The sequence below is a fragment of the Ambystoma mexicanum genome, chromosome 10 (genome assembly GCF_040938575.1).
Source record: "Ambystoma mexicanum isolate Mex_15411 chromosome 10, UKY_AmexF1_1, whole genome shotgun sequence".
Taxonomy (NCBI): domain Eukaryota; kingdom Metazoa; phylum Chordata; class Amphibia; order Caudata; family Ambystomatidae; genus Ambystoma; species Ambystoma mexicanum.
Genome location: NC_090932.1, coordinates 171,993,832 through 172,010,406, shown reverse-complemented (window position 1 = coordinate 172,010,406; position 16,575 = coordinate 171,993,832). Strand labels below are relative to the sequence as shown.

The 16,575-nt window shown below is 44.1% G+C and overlaps 1 protein-coding gene across 1 annotated transcript in view; it reads right to left on the bottom strand.

Moving 5' to 3' along the window:
* Window positions 1–15,814, bottom strand: part of LOC138492841 (disintegrin and metalloproteinase domain-containing protein 7-like) — a 731,792-nt gene extending 715,978 nt beyond the window's left edge. Inside the window, exons 1-2 of the mRNA XM_069620181.1 lie at window positions 15,517–15,814; window positions 12,462–12,561 (exon numbers count right to left, since the gene is read on the bottom strand). Coding sequence (XP_069476282.1) covers window positions 12,462–12,561; window positions 15,517–15,814 — 398 coding nt within the window. The remainder of the gene's footprint in view (window positions 1–12,461; window positions 12,562–15,516) is intronic.
* Window positions 15,815–16,575: the final 761 nt, after the last annotated feature.

Below are 16,575 nucleotides of genomic sequence, written 5' to 3'. Positions count from 1 at the left end.
GGCTGTCCGTGGTAGGAAAATGTGTTCGCCTGTGTGCTTCAGGAGGGCATCGAGCACTTCACATCAGCGTACGTGAGAATAATGGTTGTGATATGCCATGCATCTGTCCTAGGTGCCTGTGGCCAAGAAGTGGAGCACAGACACCACCTTCAGTAGAGGGGGATGGCGGTACGGATGTCTATGAGGCTGGTAATGTCATTCTGTATCATGTCCAGAATGGTGGTGATGGTGTCCCGGTCCAGACGGTACAGGGTGTGGATCTGCTCAGGGGTTAGGCTGAATGGATTGACTCTGATTCGGTTGATTGGGGGCTGCCTGTGTGGTACAACCGCCTGCAATGGTGGTGCAGGCTGTGCCTGCCTCACCCTCCTTCTCCTCCTGCGTCTCCTCTGTGCTGCCTGTTGTTGTTGTTGTTGTTGCTGGAGTTCCACTGCAATCATGTCCTCCAGCCCCAGCATTGCTAGTAGTATTGGAATCATTTTTTTGTGTGACTGGGTGTGGGAAGGGGTGGGATGTGCTCTTTTTGTGCTGGGCCAGTCTATATTGCCTCCACCTGTGATGATTGTGTGCACCTGTGGCAGTTGGGAACACTGCACATGGCCGTTTACGGGTGGTCCGCGATGGCGGTATTTGCTCCATGCCGGTAAGGTACTTTTCTGTCTTCTGTAGGCCGTTATTAGCAAGTCCGCATTACTTGTGTTCAGCTCCTGTTTACGCCATGCCGCTATTGCCGGCATGTGAGGTCGCGTGCCCGTGCCCATGGCGCTATTAGAGGCACTGTTATTTATGATACCGCTAATAGCGGGTTGGTGGGTCATAAAGGACCGGAGCGGTAAAGGATGCCGGTAATCCTTTACCGGCATCGTTTTTCCCTTACCGCCAACCTCATTACGAGGTTGGAGGTAGCCATGGAGCTATTAGCTCCATGACTGTCTCCAAAACCCTACCGACTCCGCCCTGGTGAATGGAGCAATTACCGGTCCATTCCAAGGTTGGCGGGACCGGTAATTCCCCATTCACCAGGGCCCTTCCCCCTTCCCATTTGAGCCCCCATAGGGCTCAATGGGAATGGGGAAGGCGCTAATAACGGTATCGCAAATTGCGGTACCATTATTAGCTCCAGACTCCCTTTGCGGGACCCATCCTTAACGCCTGGAAAAAACAGGCGTTAAGGGAGCACCCGCAAAGGGAACTCGTAGTAGGGCGGTAAGGGATTACTGGTGCCGGTAATCCCTTACCGCCCATCTCGTAGTGAGGCCCATTGTATTTATTGGGCCTCATTACGACCCGGGCGGTAAGGGATTACCGGTACCGGTAAGGGCATCGGTACCGGTAATCCATTACCGCCCTATTACGAGTTCCCTTTGCGGGTCCTCCCTTAACGGCTGGTTTTACCAGGCGTTAAAGACGGGACCCGCAAAGGGACTTTGGTGCTAATAACGGTACCGCAATTTGCGGTACCGTTATTAGCGCCTTCCCGATTCCCATTGAGCCCTATGGGGGCTCAAATGGGAATGGGGAAGGGCCCTGGTGAATGGGGAATTACTGCCCCCGCCAACCTTGGAACGGGGCGGTAATAGCTCCATTCACCAGGGCGGAGTCGGTGAGGTTTTGGAGGCAGCCATGGCGCTAATAGCGCCATGGTTACCTCGTAATGACCCCTACTGTATATAGTCGTCAATGATCTAAAGTTGTTATGCATTGATTTTATTGTTATGATTGTTTTATTTGAATGTTCTCAGAGTGTGAAAGGTTTTATATTTAAACCATATTTATTTATTTATTGAATTTGTAAGTAGCGCCCAGACCCTGAGGTATCACGGCGCTAAGGAAGCGGTACAGAATAGGTAAATAGTCATTTCGGAGTTACACATGTTACAGATCTGGCAGGTTACACGTATTTGTTAAACAGGGTTGTTTTTACTTTGTTTCGGAAGAGCGACTATGAGGGTTCGTCTTGGATACACCGGGGGAGGGCGTTCCAGAGGCCTGGGGCAATAGTGGTGAAGTTCTCTTTCTGGTGAATCTGGGGGTGATCAGGGCAGATGCGGAAGAGGAGCGCAGATTCCGCGCTGTGTTTTTTTGAGATGTGGTTTGTGAGGTGGAGGCAGTGTTGTGCAATCAAAGGTGGGTGATAGTAAGGAGTTTGAACTCGATACGTGCTTTGATGGGGAGCCAGTGCACCTCCTGTTTGAGGCTGTGGGGAGAGCCCATGATGAGGAGGTCAGTCTTGTCGTCATTCAGGCAGAGATGGTGGGTGGCCATCCATGCCAGAATCATGCTGTAGACACGATTGATATTAACTGAGTCTAGATCATAGTTGCTAGTGATTTTGAGGAGGACCTGCCTATCATTGGCAAAGTTGGTGTAAGGTATATTGAGGCTATCCAGGTGGTCGAATAGAGGTTTGGTGTTCATGTTGTACAGGGGGGGAGGGGGAGGCAAGATCCTTGGGGAACACAATAAGAAACAGGGATGGGGTCGGCTGCGTCAGTGCCCACAAAGTCCCTGGTGGATTGCCCGCCAAGGAAGGATTTGATCCATAGAGCTGCTTCAGAGGAAATGTTGAAGGTAGCAGTGAGGTGTTTCTGCACACAAGGGAGGATTCAAGTGCAAAGCTTGATTGGAGTTTGCATTTAAAAATACTGTCCATTTACAACCATGGTATTCTTATACACCAGAGTTGCTCTGTATTTGATGAGCATTTACCATGATGAAATAGAGAGACTCTAGTACCTTTATCACACTGTTCTAAAAATGTTCCCCGCATGCAAAGAAGACCTTAGGGTAGTATAGTTCTGACTTTCACCAGACCACAAATGAACACAACATGTGAGAAGTACCTGTGCCGAAATCATAGTATCTTCATTTATCAGACTACTTTCTGTCATTATATCAAACCAAAAGATAGGTCTTGACCATGTCAAATGGATGAGGCTAGGGCAGGTGGTGGCAAGGGTCAACAATGTTAAAAACACTTTCATGTTGTGAGACACATAATCATCAGGACTAGAGTAGTTAATGCACTGGACAAATGAAAGTTGTAATCATCTTAGTGCTGGGGTTTAAAGCCGGCATTCGGCTACATGTATTGGACTATGATTCCACACTCCCTCACCTGGGTAGAGCTAGTGGAAGTTGTAATGTTAAATCTGTGGAGGTCCAAAGGTTTCAGTCTCCAGCTGTATTGAATCTGAAATTGTAGTTTCCTACATGCAAGACCAACTTTCTGTGGTTTCCCAACCATTATTTACAAGGCTCCACAAATGTTTTGATACCTTCAGGAAAGACAGGCTATATGGCATCTCTGGTATATCTTTAAATACAGTCCAAAATGTTTTGCAGTGGCTGGTCTTATTAGTAAGGCCATTGAGGAGGACATAGGTGGTGTCCTACCTGGTTTCCCATATGATGTCATCACTGATGGCATCTGACATGTTCTGTGTGATGTCAATTGTGATGTCTTCAGTGGGATGAGAGGCTGTGCAATGGGGCCCTTATAGTTAAGGTGGCGTACCTTCCAACACCTGCCGATTTTCAGGGATTTTGTGGCAAAAAATCTGCACCTTAAAGTCACTTCAAGAACAGTTTTTTTGTGCTGAATTTGAAGGGTTTTATTGAATCAGATTATTTCACTTTAACAGTGCTTCAACTAAAGTTTGTTTTCACTGAATATATATTACACGGCCTGTGGTAGCTGCCGTGTAGTTATGGTTAAGTTGCTAAATCCATAGGAAAACCTATTTTTGGGTGGCTTATAACTTCTCTCCCCCTGGACGAATCCTCACCAAACTTTGCAAAATAAGTATATGACCCACTCTGCAAAGTTTAGTGAGGTTTCATCAAGGGAGGGCAAAGTTATAGGGGGGGTCCAACATTTTTTTTTGTCTACATAGACTGAATGGAGAAAAACTTTGCTCACGCCTACAGCCCAAACAGCTGGACGGATTTTCACCAAATTTGCAGCAGGAGCGGCGGCTTGGTCCCGAAAGTGTGCTTTTGTAAATTTGGTGGGGTGGGATGGGATATGGTTGCAAGAAGCAAAGAAACTGCTGTTTTGTGCCGTAAAAGTCCACAAACAGTCCGGATGTTCGCAAACAGTCCTGTGAAGTTGGCGGACACCTCTGCATTACAGAGTTGGTGAAAAGCAGTTCTTGGATGTCATATAACTCTGGCGCCATCTAATGAAACTGCACGAAATCTTGCAATTATATTCTTGATTTGATTCCGAATGAGTTTGCAAAGTTTGGTGGGATTCTGTCAAGAGGGGGCAAAATTAGAGGGGGGGTTCCCAAAATAATGTAAAGGCTTATAAATGTTGTGCCATTTGACGAATCTTCACAAAGGTTTGCAAAATGATTATAGATCTAGATAGACATTATAGTTAAGTTGCACTAATGAAAACCCAAGAAATTCATTGAAAAAACTTTTTTAAAGGGAAGTTATGGTACAAGTAAAACCGAAAAACCTCAGAATACGCCAGTTATGGTAAGCTAAGCAACCATAACTCAAGCCACCACTGTGCACTGCTAAGACTAACACCCAGGACATCAAAGATGACATCAAGAATGTCATTGATGACATCACTGATGACATTACATGTGAAATTAATTTTGATGAAAAGGCCCTAAAAGGGGATGTGCTTATAATGTTGGTAACAAGATCTCAGGGGTGATCGGGAGACCTATCATGAACTACTTAATGTATTAAAGAATGTACTCATCTAAACATTGTATTGGAGTGTTGTTGTTAATACAGGAACTATAAACATAGGCAATAGCTGCAGCATGCACCATAGAAGTGCAATATTTATAATCTTGTAATTTTGGAAAGTATAATAATGAATGGTACCTTATGCAAGGTTTGAGTAATGTTAAACATGTAATAACTAGCTAACAATTTTTAAAAACATTGTTTTTATTTGGTTAGTTCAATTCATTGAACCTTTCAAATATTACAATAAAATCACATAATCATCATCACATTATACATATTCTTAAACATCTTAAAATCGATATATCTATACAATATAGTAAATTAGTTAATTATATTCGCTTAATTCATTTTAGCATTTCCTTAACGGAAACAAATATCTAATATATACTTGCCACACCACATATAGACCATATATGCAGTAACTTTTTCGTTCAATATCAGTGTCTATTTTTCATACTATTATTCAATCATCTTCAGATTTAAACAATTCATTCAGAAATTGAATAGTAGCAATTTGTACCGATAGTTTAGTGGTCGAGAATAACCATTTCCAAGCTTCAGACTGATTCATAGGGAGTAATCCAGAAGTGATTCTGGAGAAATATTTCTTTCGCAAGTCACTAAGATTTGGACATTCTATTATACAATGCTTCAAGGTTTCTTTTTGGGCTTGTACTCTACACCATCTACAATAGTTTTCATTCTCTGGTATTAGTTTTCTTCTTGCCAAGACTGATCTTGTATGCCAAAGGTTACATCTAAAGCGTAAATATTGATTGCGCATATACGGCGATGGATATTTTTGTAAATAGCTAGCCATGGTTCCCAATTTTTTTATCACCAAATAAGGTTATATCAAAATCTTTCATTCTGGAGCATTCCTCAATCATTACAATCCAATCCATTTGGAATAGCTTCAATTTTGCTCTAACAGGATTATCAATTAATCTAGAGAAATATCGAAAACTGCAAGAATATTTAAAATATTCTGCGTCCATGTCTTAGAGAAGGAATCATGTGTAGTTGCCAGATAAGAAGCTAATATTCCAACTACATTAGTCGAGACAATATTTAGCAGGCATTTTCTGAAAAGCGCACATCTTTTCCATTGATCTTGTGAAAACATAGATGTCAAACCCAATTCAAACCGTAGTATTGCTTTTGACATAGACATAGGAAGACTCAGGATTTTTTTCCAGAACTTAGATTCTAGCCCATCCCAAAAATTACGCTGTTTTGGTAATGTAGTTTCGGCCCCATATGTGAGAATGGGAATCACTTTCTGTTTGTAATATAACAGTATGTGGGAATTTATACATCAAAGACCTCGCCTGAGCGATCAGAGGGAGTAATTTCTGAGTGATTCCAATCTCATTATCATTTTTTGTTGTTAGAGAATTGGAGAGCATAACACTCAGCATGTATTTATACATGTTGACTATTTCAAGTTGTTCGCTTCCCAAATACCATTGATTAGAGTTCACCTTCAACCACGTCTTAGGTTTACAGACTAGTACTTGCGTTTTAGCCGTATTAATCACCAAGTTGTTTTTTGATGCATAAAAGTTTAGTGCGTTCAACATATTTTGTAATCCACTGGGTGTTTTGGATAAGAGAATGAGATCTGCATAAAGGAGATAATTGATAAGATGGGTACCCAATTTGGGAGTGTCACACATTATATGTAAAAAGACAAGACTAATGTCTAAAATAAAAAGATTGAAAAGTGTTGACGCTAAAATGCATCCCTGTTTTAATGCTCTCTGTGTACGAATATAGGCAGATAGTATGCCATTTAGAGTCAATCTCACTTGAATATAAGTATTTGAGTGGAGCAGCCCAATTAGAGCTAGTAGGTTATCCGGGCAATTATAATGCCTTAGTTTCTGATAAAGTAGTAATCGATCCACAGAATCAAACGCTATTCTGAAGTCAACAAATGCGAGATAAATCGGTTGGCCAAGTTTTGCATACTTATCCATGATCATATTCAGGATCATTATATTAGGTATGGTACCAACCCCAGTAACAAAACATGCTTGAAAAGGATCCAACTAATGTTTGTTCCGGGTCCAATGTTTAAGTTTTTTTAGGATTAGGCACGTAAAGATCTTCCCCGGTGCATCTAGTAATCCTATGGGGCGATAGCTATTAGGAGCTTGACGGTTACCCTTTTTGCAAATCGGGACTGTTATCGAGTGTCTCCATGATTGGGGAATTGATTGAGATTCATTCACCAGAGTAAAGATATTAAAAAGGATTTGGGCCCATATTTTAGGACTCTGTCTTAACGTATGATTGGATAGTCCATTAGGACCACACGCTCTCGATCAATTTATAGATTTAATGCATATTTGGATATCCAAGAGATCGAATTCCAAGTTGAATTTAGTAGGAAAATGTAATGTATCCAAACTTGCATTATTTGTTGGTTGAGCGTACAGATTAGAGGAATAAGATATCCAATCCGACTCCATGACGCTATTAGCCTGGACAAACCCTTGTGGTCCACTCATAACACCATTCATGATTGCCCACGTTCTTGAGAGATTTTTAGATTGTATTAATCTGAGCATATTTTCACCGTCCATCTGATATAAATTTGCCCGTCTCGCTCTTAACCAATTTTTATATCGGGTCTTAATCCTAATCAGTGTGGGCCCTCTTAATACCATAAGTAATTTTACAGCATTTCTTTTTTCATTCCTAAATATAGTTTTTCGCTTTTTCAATTCATCATTGTAAGTATGCAAAAACGGTTTCATTGATATCGATTTTCTTCCCTTATCCTCAAGAAAGTAAAGCATCATTGCATTATAGTAATCGTCCGACAGCTCACCCTGTTTGGTCAACCCCACACAATTCTGTATATAATCATGGAATTCATACAGCTGCTTATCTGAACATCATAGTCTGGTGCACCTCACATTTGTAATAAGATTGGTTAGGGAATGCGCCATATCTATTGGCCTTGATGGTATGCCAGAAGTCCATTTTGTTGTCAACTTATCATGATTGCTAAAGCTGGATTGCACAATACAAAAATCAACAATACAGGGGAATAGTGAGGCGCTCACATAAATATAATCAATCAGAGCTGCTGTTTTCCCTCGCCTCCATGTAGGTTGGGCTGGCATGTCAGAGGCACACGAACCATTGAGCATCACAAGGTTATGACATTTTATGAATTGATTCCAAGTTCCAAGTCTCGGTTGAGTCTTCGAAGATTTAACACCCAAGCAGTTCAAATTCAAATCCCCTCCCATGATGATATGCCATATTGATTTATCTTGGGAGATCATTAGCATTAATCGGTTAGATCCTCAATGAAACTTGTTTCTGTTATGCCAGTCAGATTCCAATACAAGTTGACAACCGCAAATTAATACTCTGATGTTGTAACCTTGACCGTTTGTATAAATCTATTTGGATTGGTCCAAGGGTCTATAATAGTGCCTGGGACAGTTTTAATTGCAATTAGAAGACCTGATGTGGGACGACCATTTTCAGATTTGTGGGCCGAGTTTAAACATACATCGTAACCATCTATCATTGGTAAAACTTGTAACCAAGTTTCTTGGAGCATAATGATATCATTCTTAACAAGATCACTAAAGCTTTGAATCAAATGCTTAAAACCTCTTGTGTTCCAACTAATTAAGGCAAATGTATAGGATGAATTCTCAGGGCCTAGTTAGTTCTGTGTATGAGAGGACATGACTGATTATTACTTGGCTTCTCTTCGGACACCGTTTGCTCTTGGCTAAAGGCCTTGTACGGTCTGTTACTACGCATGGCGTGTTTTATACTTGGGATGGGTTCCTGTAGATCCTCTGTTGTAATATCAAAACCCAAATTGTAAAGTGCCTCTTTCGCCAACCATATTGTGTTTTGCACTACTCTCGATTCCATCCAGAGTTTCACTGTCGTGGATAGTTTGTTTTTGACAAATTCAACTAGTGCAATGTCGGTGGACAATATATCCTCTAGTTGAGGGACATCAGAGAATATTGCTAAGACAGTATGTCTGTTGATATCATACTGTGGAAATGGTGCTTGACGGCACGATAGAATCAGTGCATATGCCGCTGGTCGCTTTATGCCAGTTGGAAATAATTTGGCTTGAGAGGATACTGGTTTCTCAACATTAGATTTACGTTGAGACTCTTCGGCTTCTATTGGTAGAAGACCTGCAAGCGCTGTCTGTAGGAGTTGTATTGCTTGCATTGAACTCATCGGTGCTTGAGCACTCATGTTACCATTCTGCGGCCAGAGATTAAGATCAAGCTCAGTTTGCTTTTTTGGTAATTTTCTTATACTTGTTTTTTGCACTGTGGTAGATCTACAAGTATCTAAATTGCACGGTAGCAGCTCATTTTTGTCCTGCTGTGTAGGCATTTGTTTGGTGCGATCACCACACATTTGAATTATCGCAGTCTTTGGAGTACCCAGAGAGTGACTACTAGAAGGGGTTTTGTTGGATAGTTGTGCCGCCATATAAGCATCCACCGCTTCTCGAATCTCTCTTCGTTTTAGGGCTGTATTATCAACAGACTGCATTGTATTATTTTTTCGAGCAATTTGTTTGTTTTGTTTATTTTTGTTCTCTGCCACTTCAACCAAATTGTCTAATGGGGCATAGGAAGTAATAACTCTGCGCACGTCGTGTTCACAAAGAGGCACTGATTTTTTTGTCTTATCCAGTTTTTGATATTTTTTTGAGATGGCTTTAGAGAGCAAAATAGTATTTTTTACTGGTTTTGGCATAGATAATGCTTTAAAAAATTGTTTGGAGTTGGAGCCATTATTCTTTGGAGTTTTTGTTATCACTGTTATTAGATGGAATCAATGAATCTGATTCTGACTCTCTAATGGCACAAATAAGTTTCAATTCCGATTGATGTGTCAGTGTTTCCTGGGCCTTCAATGAATTAGGGTGTTTAGGTTTCTCAAGCACTTCATGGATTGGCCCATGTATGTACGGTATGACACTAAACGTGTCCATCTCTTTTGCCAAATTTGGCACAGTTTGACAAGATTTTGTCACAAAATTCTTCTGTCCACTATCATGTTTTTTTAGGGCATACCCAATTTCTATTCTGTAACAGCGCAGACGTCTCTGCCTGCCATCAAAGTATTTGTTCCATCTGTGTGTGCTGCATAGACATTTTACCTTCTAGAGATTCAAACAATTTTGTCATCGTTTGAAGAGCTAGATTCATTGTGGTAAATGTCACTTCCAGCACTTTTGTCATTGGGTCACATTGGTAGTTCTTAAATACCTCCCCTGCATTCTTTAAATTATGGGGAGTGGGGGCCGCAAAGGAGGCTATTGAATTAATAGAGGAGTGTGTAGTGTCTGGAAACATAACTGGAGACCTAGATAAATTTTCATGTATACTATCATCTTCATGGCTAGCGCTAGGTGCATCTATCTCAATGACCACCTGTTCTTCTGTTGTTTGTGTCGCTAGCAACACTGGAGCTAAGGTCTCGGGACATTCACATACCTCACATACATTATTCAACAACAAACTATCGGATGGCGAAGGTTGCACAACCACGGGTGGAATATCCACTATAATAGCCGCAGGATCACTTATTGCAGTAAAACATTGCAGAGCAGCAGATATTGGTATTGTGTGTAACACAGGTGCTAAAAAAGGCTCACATGTCGCAGTTGCCAGGTCTGACTGTACCTCCAATACTGGAGAAAAATCTTTACAGTACTTGCGAATGTCGGCTATGACTTCCACCTTCGATATAGGTTTCTTTGTTTTAGGTGTATGCCGACTTATTGGGGTAGAGCTTGTTGCCTTAGATATAAGTCTTTGGCTATGACGAGCTGAGACACATGAGTTTAACAAGTTACTCTTTACTGTTTTTTATAGGGGCATACCTTTTTTCAGCGTTGGAAGTACACGCTGCATAATTTATTTATTTTTCTCTTTTTTTTCTCTTTTTCCCTCCTTTTTCTCTTATTTTTCCCTCCTTTTTCCCCCCAACTCCGAGGCTGCTCTATCAACACGTTCCAAAATGTTAGAACGCACACAGTAGATCAAAACCTGTGGCCTCTTCAGTCCTCAAGCAGCCCGAGACAACCGCAGACAGCCCTTATACAACAGCGCTTTCACAAAAGCGCGCGCACATAAAGCGCGAGATTTCCGGTTTAAATGGATTATGGGCAATGTGGGCGGCAGTGTGGGCGGGGACAAACACACTTAGTTAAAATTTCAAACGAAAGTCACTGCAATAGTCACTGCAAAAATAAAAGGTGAGCGTTAGCAAATAAAAGTCACTGCAGCTGGTGAGCTGAATTGGCTTCTCGTGGGTTCAGTCCATACCGAAAATCCTCCGTATTTCACCAGGATAGCACGGGAAGCGCAGAGTCTCCAGCTGCAAACAGCCCTTATACAACAGCGCTTTCACAAAAGCTAACAATTAAAGACTTACTACAGTTGTGCTAGTACATATGAAGAACCACAATGCATACAAATCAGAGGTACATACAGGGAAACTAAAGTAAGGAAGAAAGAAGCAGCATCATCAGAAAATATTAATAACATTAAAGTTTATTTTCATGTATACAAATGAATTGTGTATTTGAGGCCTGCTTATTTCCCCATGTATGTGCACCATTAGCTGAGACTAAACCCTAAGGAATGTACTTTAAGAACATATGATAAGGTTAACGTCTAGATATATAGCACCTTTTCAATTTTAATATTCTGACTGTCAGTGAACAAAACCACCTGGCCTATGTATGCCAGTGAACAAAAACAAGTAGCCCAGATTTGTGATGTCATCTGTGATGTCATCTTTGATGTCCTGGGTGTTAGTCTTAGCAGTGCACAGTGGTGGTGCGAGTTATGGTTGCTTAGCTTACCATAACTGGCGAATTTCTGAGGTTTTTTCAGTTTTACTTGTAACCATAACGTCCCTTTAACAAAGTTTTTTCATTGAACATATATATATATATATATATATATATATATATATATATATATATATATATATACACATATATATATATATATATATCCTTTCAAATAGCCTGAAACAATAACTATTGGTGTCCACTAAGTAACTCACCTGTGCATTCATGTCCAATTAAGAATCAAATATAATGCCCAGTGATTTGACTTGAGATAAGATGGGAAGCTCTAGAAAGCCAATCATTAGGGTCGGAGGTTCGTTTGTAGGTTTCTTGGTGTAATTATGAGGGCTGATGTTGGCCGGGTCAGTCTTATTTCTGCTAAAATACAGTCAATAATGTTGCCTCCAGTTCTTTATGGAGCTAAAGATCTCACCAAGTTTATTGCTGTCTTGGTCCTGTTCCCCTGTCAGTTTAAAGAATAACCGAGAATTGTAAATCGTTGAGTAAGGAATGGCTTAGTATAGACATTAAATAGCAAACAGACACATCTGATTCCTGAGAATCCATGCACTGTAAAGACCACATATGTAAACATATGTGGCCTATTCATACGCAAAGGACACATTAGGCTGCTGCATTGTTGCTGGATTTTACACTGTGGTTCTCATTTGTGATAACCCATATAGTAGGCAGTAGTACTTCAGTAGAAATGTAAGTGAACACTCTACCACCAAGCCAACACAATCCTTTTTCACATAGGAAACATAGTCCCTTTGCGATACCAATGCCTAAAAGTCTTAGAGTCTCCCAGTGAACACATACAGAATTTGCAAGTTAATACATAAACACTTTGGTCCTGCACACTTACGCATATGAGCAAGCATGGTATTTTCCTCCAGAAAATGAACAGAAGCCTTTAGCATTACCATCTCTGTTGAAATCAAAACAGGCATCTGGAGCCCCTGCACCTGCAAGAAAGAAAATAATAATGTGTGAGGACGAGATCATTTAGAAGCCTGTAACAAATCACCCAATAGGTAATTTCGAGAATTCAATATCACATACGAAACTGAAAAGATGTGTGTATGATTGATATAAACATGTCTCAACAAGGTCTGTGCAAGATCTGACCCCTATGCGCAGCACAACTCCTCAGAGTAGAGCAATATCTCTGGCCCCTATGCACAGCACACCTCAAGCACGAGGCATGTAGAGGAGGCAAGACATGGAGAATGGAGAGGAAGGGGCACATAAGAGGAGAAAGAATGGTCATGAAGAGGATCAGAACAGTGTGGGGAACCTAGGGTGGGGAATGGAGTTAGACCAGTCGAAGGCAGGAGAGGAGGATGACAGACAGAAGACGGAAAAGCACGGGGTAGAAAGAAGAGGAAACAATGTGTGTGCGCGTGCGTGCGCGCGCACACACTCACCTGTCAGCGATCTGCTGCCGATTCAGCCCCTACACACAGCACCCAGTGCACAGCCACCAATGGCCTGGAACTTGATAGGAGGACCCAAAAGGCCAGGCCCCAGAACAGAACACATCCTCCTCGATTGCCGCATGTTATGCAATGGGCCACAAGTTTAATATGATACGATATTCTCAATGACTGGTTATCTAAGAATGTCCAAGTGCTTGCTGTCTAGTACGCCTCTCTTATTGCTTTCCTTGTAGGTTATTACAACGTTCCTATAGTACATATTATAAGAATCATATCACTCTGTACTCTTTGAATCTTAGCAGAGACTTTTATTTAGCAAATATGTTTTGATGAATCGCATTTTGCTGAAAAGGAGCTCAATTCCTAAAATGGCTGCCACGGACCAGAAATGCATGCTACATTGTCAATCACTCGTTTTTTTAGCAAGTCTGTCAGAAGCATAATTTACATTCACTTCTACTACATGTATAAAATGCTAATGACGTGTGTGGAAACTGCATGTGGACCTATATGCACGTATGCAGCTCCATACGCACAATGCTCGGCCTGACAGCGGCTGAAGCAAAGCACTAGCGCACTAGCACAGCCTAGAAGCAGAAGCCCCTGCACAGACCTGGAACCCAGAGTGAAGCCCCCGTGCACGGTGCACCCAGATAGGAGCCCCGGGGATAGCAACGAGTGCCACCACTGGAGAGGGCAGAGAGTCATCACAGCAACAACGTCTGCAAGCCCTTGCCAACAGTGGGCACAGAGTGGCCGCACTCCCACATACCTGTTGCAGTGTGGCTACCCAAGGCCTCCAACTAAGCACCCTCTGCACACAGCACTTCTGCACAGCAATGCCAGGCCTCTCGATTGCTGCGTCACAACACAGACAGATAGTATTTATTTATTTCTAAAACGTCATGGTTTTTTCTCTAGAAAATGGAGGCTGGCTGACTTCAGCAAGGTTGAAATACACGTAGCAAAGCAGGATGGCAACTCAAGTGATGCGAACACTACAAATAAAAGGGCATTCCTTCTTGCCATCTTTTTACTTTTGGTACAGCTGTAGTGTGATACCACAGTTTGGAAGTTACCCAAATTAATGGTAAAGAGAAATATGGGGTAGAAGCAACAGAGATGCATATATTGTTTGTAATTTATCTCTGGCCTGTAGGTGTGCAGCGGGCTATATGGTGGTTTGTGAATTAGTGTGTTCCTATTAATATTTCAGGGTAAACATTTCACGGACTGCTCAGAGCCTGCGAAGCAGATGGGTGTTGCACTCTGTCATGCACCACGGGTAGAGGCTGTGGCGTTGCCCGCAGTGACGGGCGTAAGCGGCGGCGTGACGTAGCACGCCGCCGCTTAAGGTATAAATAAAGGGGCGTTCCCGGCCGTGGACAGAGCGACCGGGAAGCCCGAACCGAAAGGCTGTGTCTGTGTCTCCTTTCGGGGCTGGGGCTTACGGGCACGCAGGGGGGGGCTCAGGACCGCCCCCCAACAGTGGCGACGAGCGAGTGCGGAGGCCCGGGCCCGGCGGTGCAGGCTTCCGAATTTTTTTCTGTATACGCGGAGCGCCTGGATGCTCCGTGTTACGCCGTGGCTGCGGCTCGTACACGCGGCCGACGGCCATTTTGTGTGTCAGGCCGCGGATGTTCTCCGCGCTCCGGTTGAAGAGGAGAAGTGAATCCGGGCCTAATTTTTGGCAATTCTGCTTGCAGGCAGCTTGATCTGCACACCCATGTTTGGATTGTGGATTTTTATGTAGTTTTGGTGTAACTACGTCGTGTGAAAGCCAGGAGAAGGGTTAATATGGCTGGACCTGCTTAGCCTACTCCATGCTTATGGCTTAATTTTTGGAACTACCAGGTCATTGGTGGACGTCAGTGGGTGGAGACTGCAATCTTCTTCATCCCTTTCATCATCAAGTCGCTGTGGCTTCTTCTTCGTCCTCTTCATCATCAAGGCCGGATTTGGGTGCTGGTGCCCATCCCAGGTGTGTACTTGACATCGGATGTGACTGTTGAAGGCCCTCATACTGTGGGTGGTGAAGCGTGGCTGAGTTGCGGCCCCCAGGGTATCTGGTGGGGGTGCCTGTGCGCTCAGTCCTATGAGTGACTCTGGAGACTCGGATGACGGGGCAGGGGCTGCGCCAAATCCTCAACTGCCTGGGCAGCCTCCAGTGAATCCAAGGCAACAGCCGCCACCGGCTCCACAGTTGCCCCTGCCAGGACCTCCCGCAGTGCTGCCAGCTGTCCAACCTGGAATCCCCATCATGGCTCAGGCGAGAGCTCCTGCGGCCCACGCTGCTCTGCAGCCCATTCCCGAGTTTAATGCATCAGGGCCTCCGTCGAGCATGGGCACCCGGTGGAGAAGGTGGATGAGTCGCCTCGACATGTATTTCAGAGCCTCTCAGGTGACGGACGATGACAGCAGAGTGGCCACCATGCTGTATTCCGCAGGACCTGTGGTCCAGGAGATATTTGAATCCCTCACACCTGCTAATGCCTCCTATGATGCGGCTAAGGCGGCGCTCCTTGCGCATTTCCTCCCCCTTGCTAATGTGGACTATGAGAGGTTTGTCATGCTGTCGGCCAAACAGAAGGACGATGAGACACTGGACACCTTCTATGGCCGTTTGCGCCGCCTCTCCCTTGGATGTGCATGGACGGACGCAGAAGACATGATGCGCACGATGCTTATCCAAGCATGTTCGTCCGGCAAACTCAGAAGGCAGGTTCTCAGAGAGCCAGGCATCACTCTGCCCCGCATACTGGAGCTCGGCCGGTGCCATGAGGTGGCAGAGGCTCGGGCCAACAAGATGGAGGCAGGGTCCCGGTCAGTGCGATCGGAGGAGGTGTGTGCTGTGTGGCGAGGCGGCAGAGGCATGAGACGTCCCGGTGGAGGGCCCCGTGACAGGGCAGGCAGAGCCGCGGAGTCGTGCCAGAAGTGCGGATACGACCTCCCTCACCCGACAGAGTGTCCGGCGGTTGGAAAAACCTGTGGTAGGTGTGGATTGGCCGACCACTTTTCGAGGGTATGCCGTGCAGCCCTGCCCGTGATGGTGCCGAGAGGCCAGCCAAGGACGTGGTCCCCACGCCAGAACCCGCCGACAAATGTGGCCCAGGTGGATCAGGGAGAGGTGGATCCCCAGGTGGAGGGTGCCGAGGAGGAGGACGAAGAGAACATCTTCTTCGTCTCGAGTGTGGAGGTTCTGAAAAGGAAGAGCCGGAGACAGCCCAGATGTGTGGTAGAGGTCAACCACTCCCCAGTCCCGGTGCTCGTGGATATGGGGGCCTCCGTGAATGTAATGGCCAGAGGACATTATGACAAGCTTGATCCCCTCCCGGGTCTGGACGCACCGAAAGCTCGCATCTTTGCGTTTGGAGGGCTGGAACCGATACCACTGGATGGTGCCTTTGTAGCCCGGATGGAGCATGACGGCGCACAGATCAAGGCTCGCTTCTATGTCACCCCGGTGAGTGACAACACCCTGCTCAGCTGTGCGGCCGCCGAGGCCCTGGGGATCGTCAGCTTTGCCTATTCAGTATACGT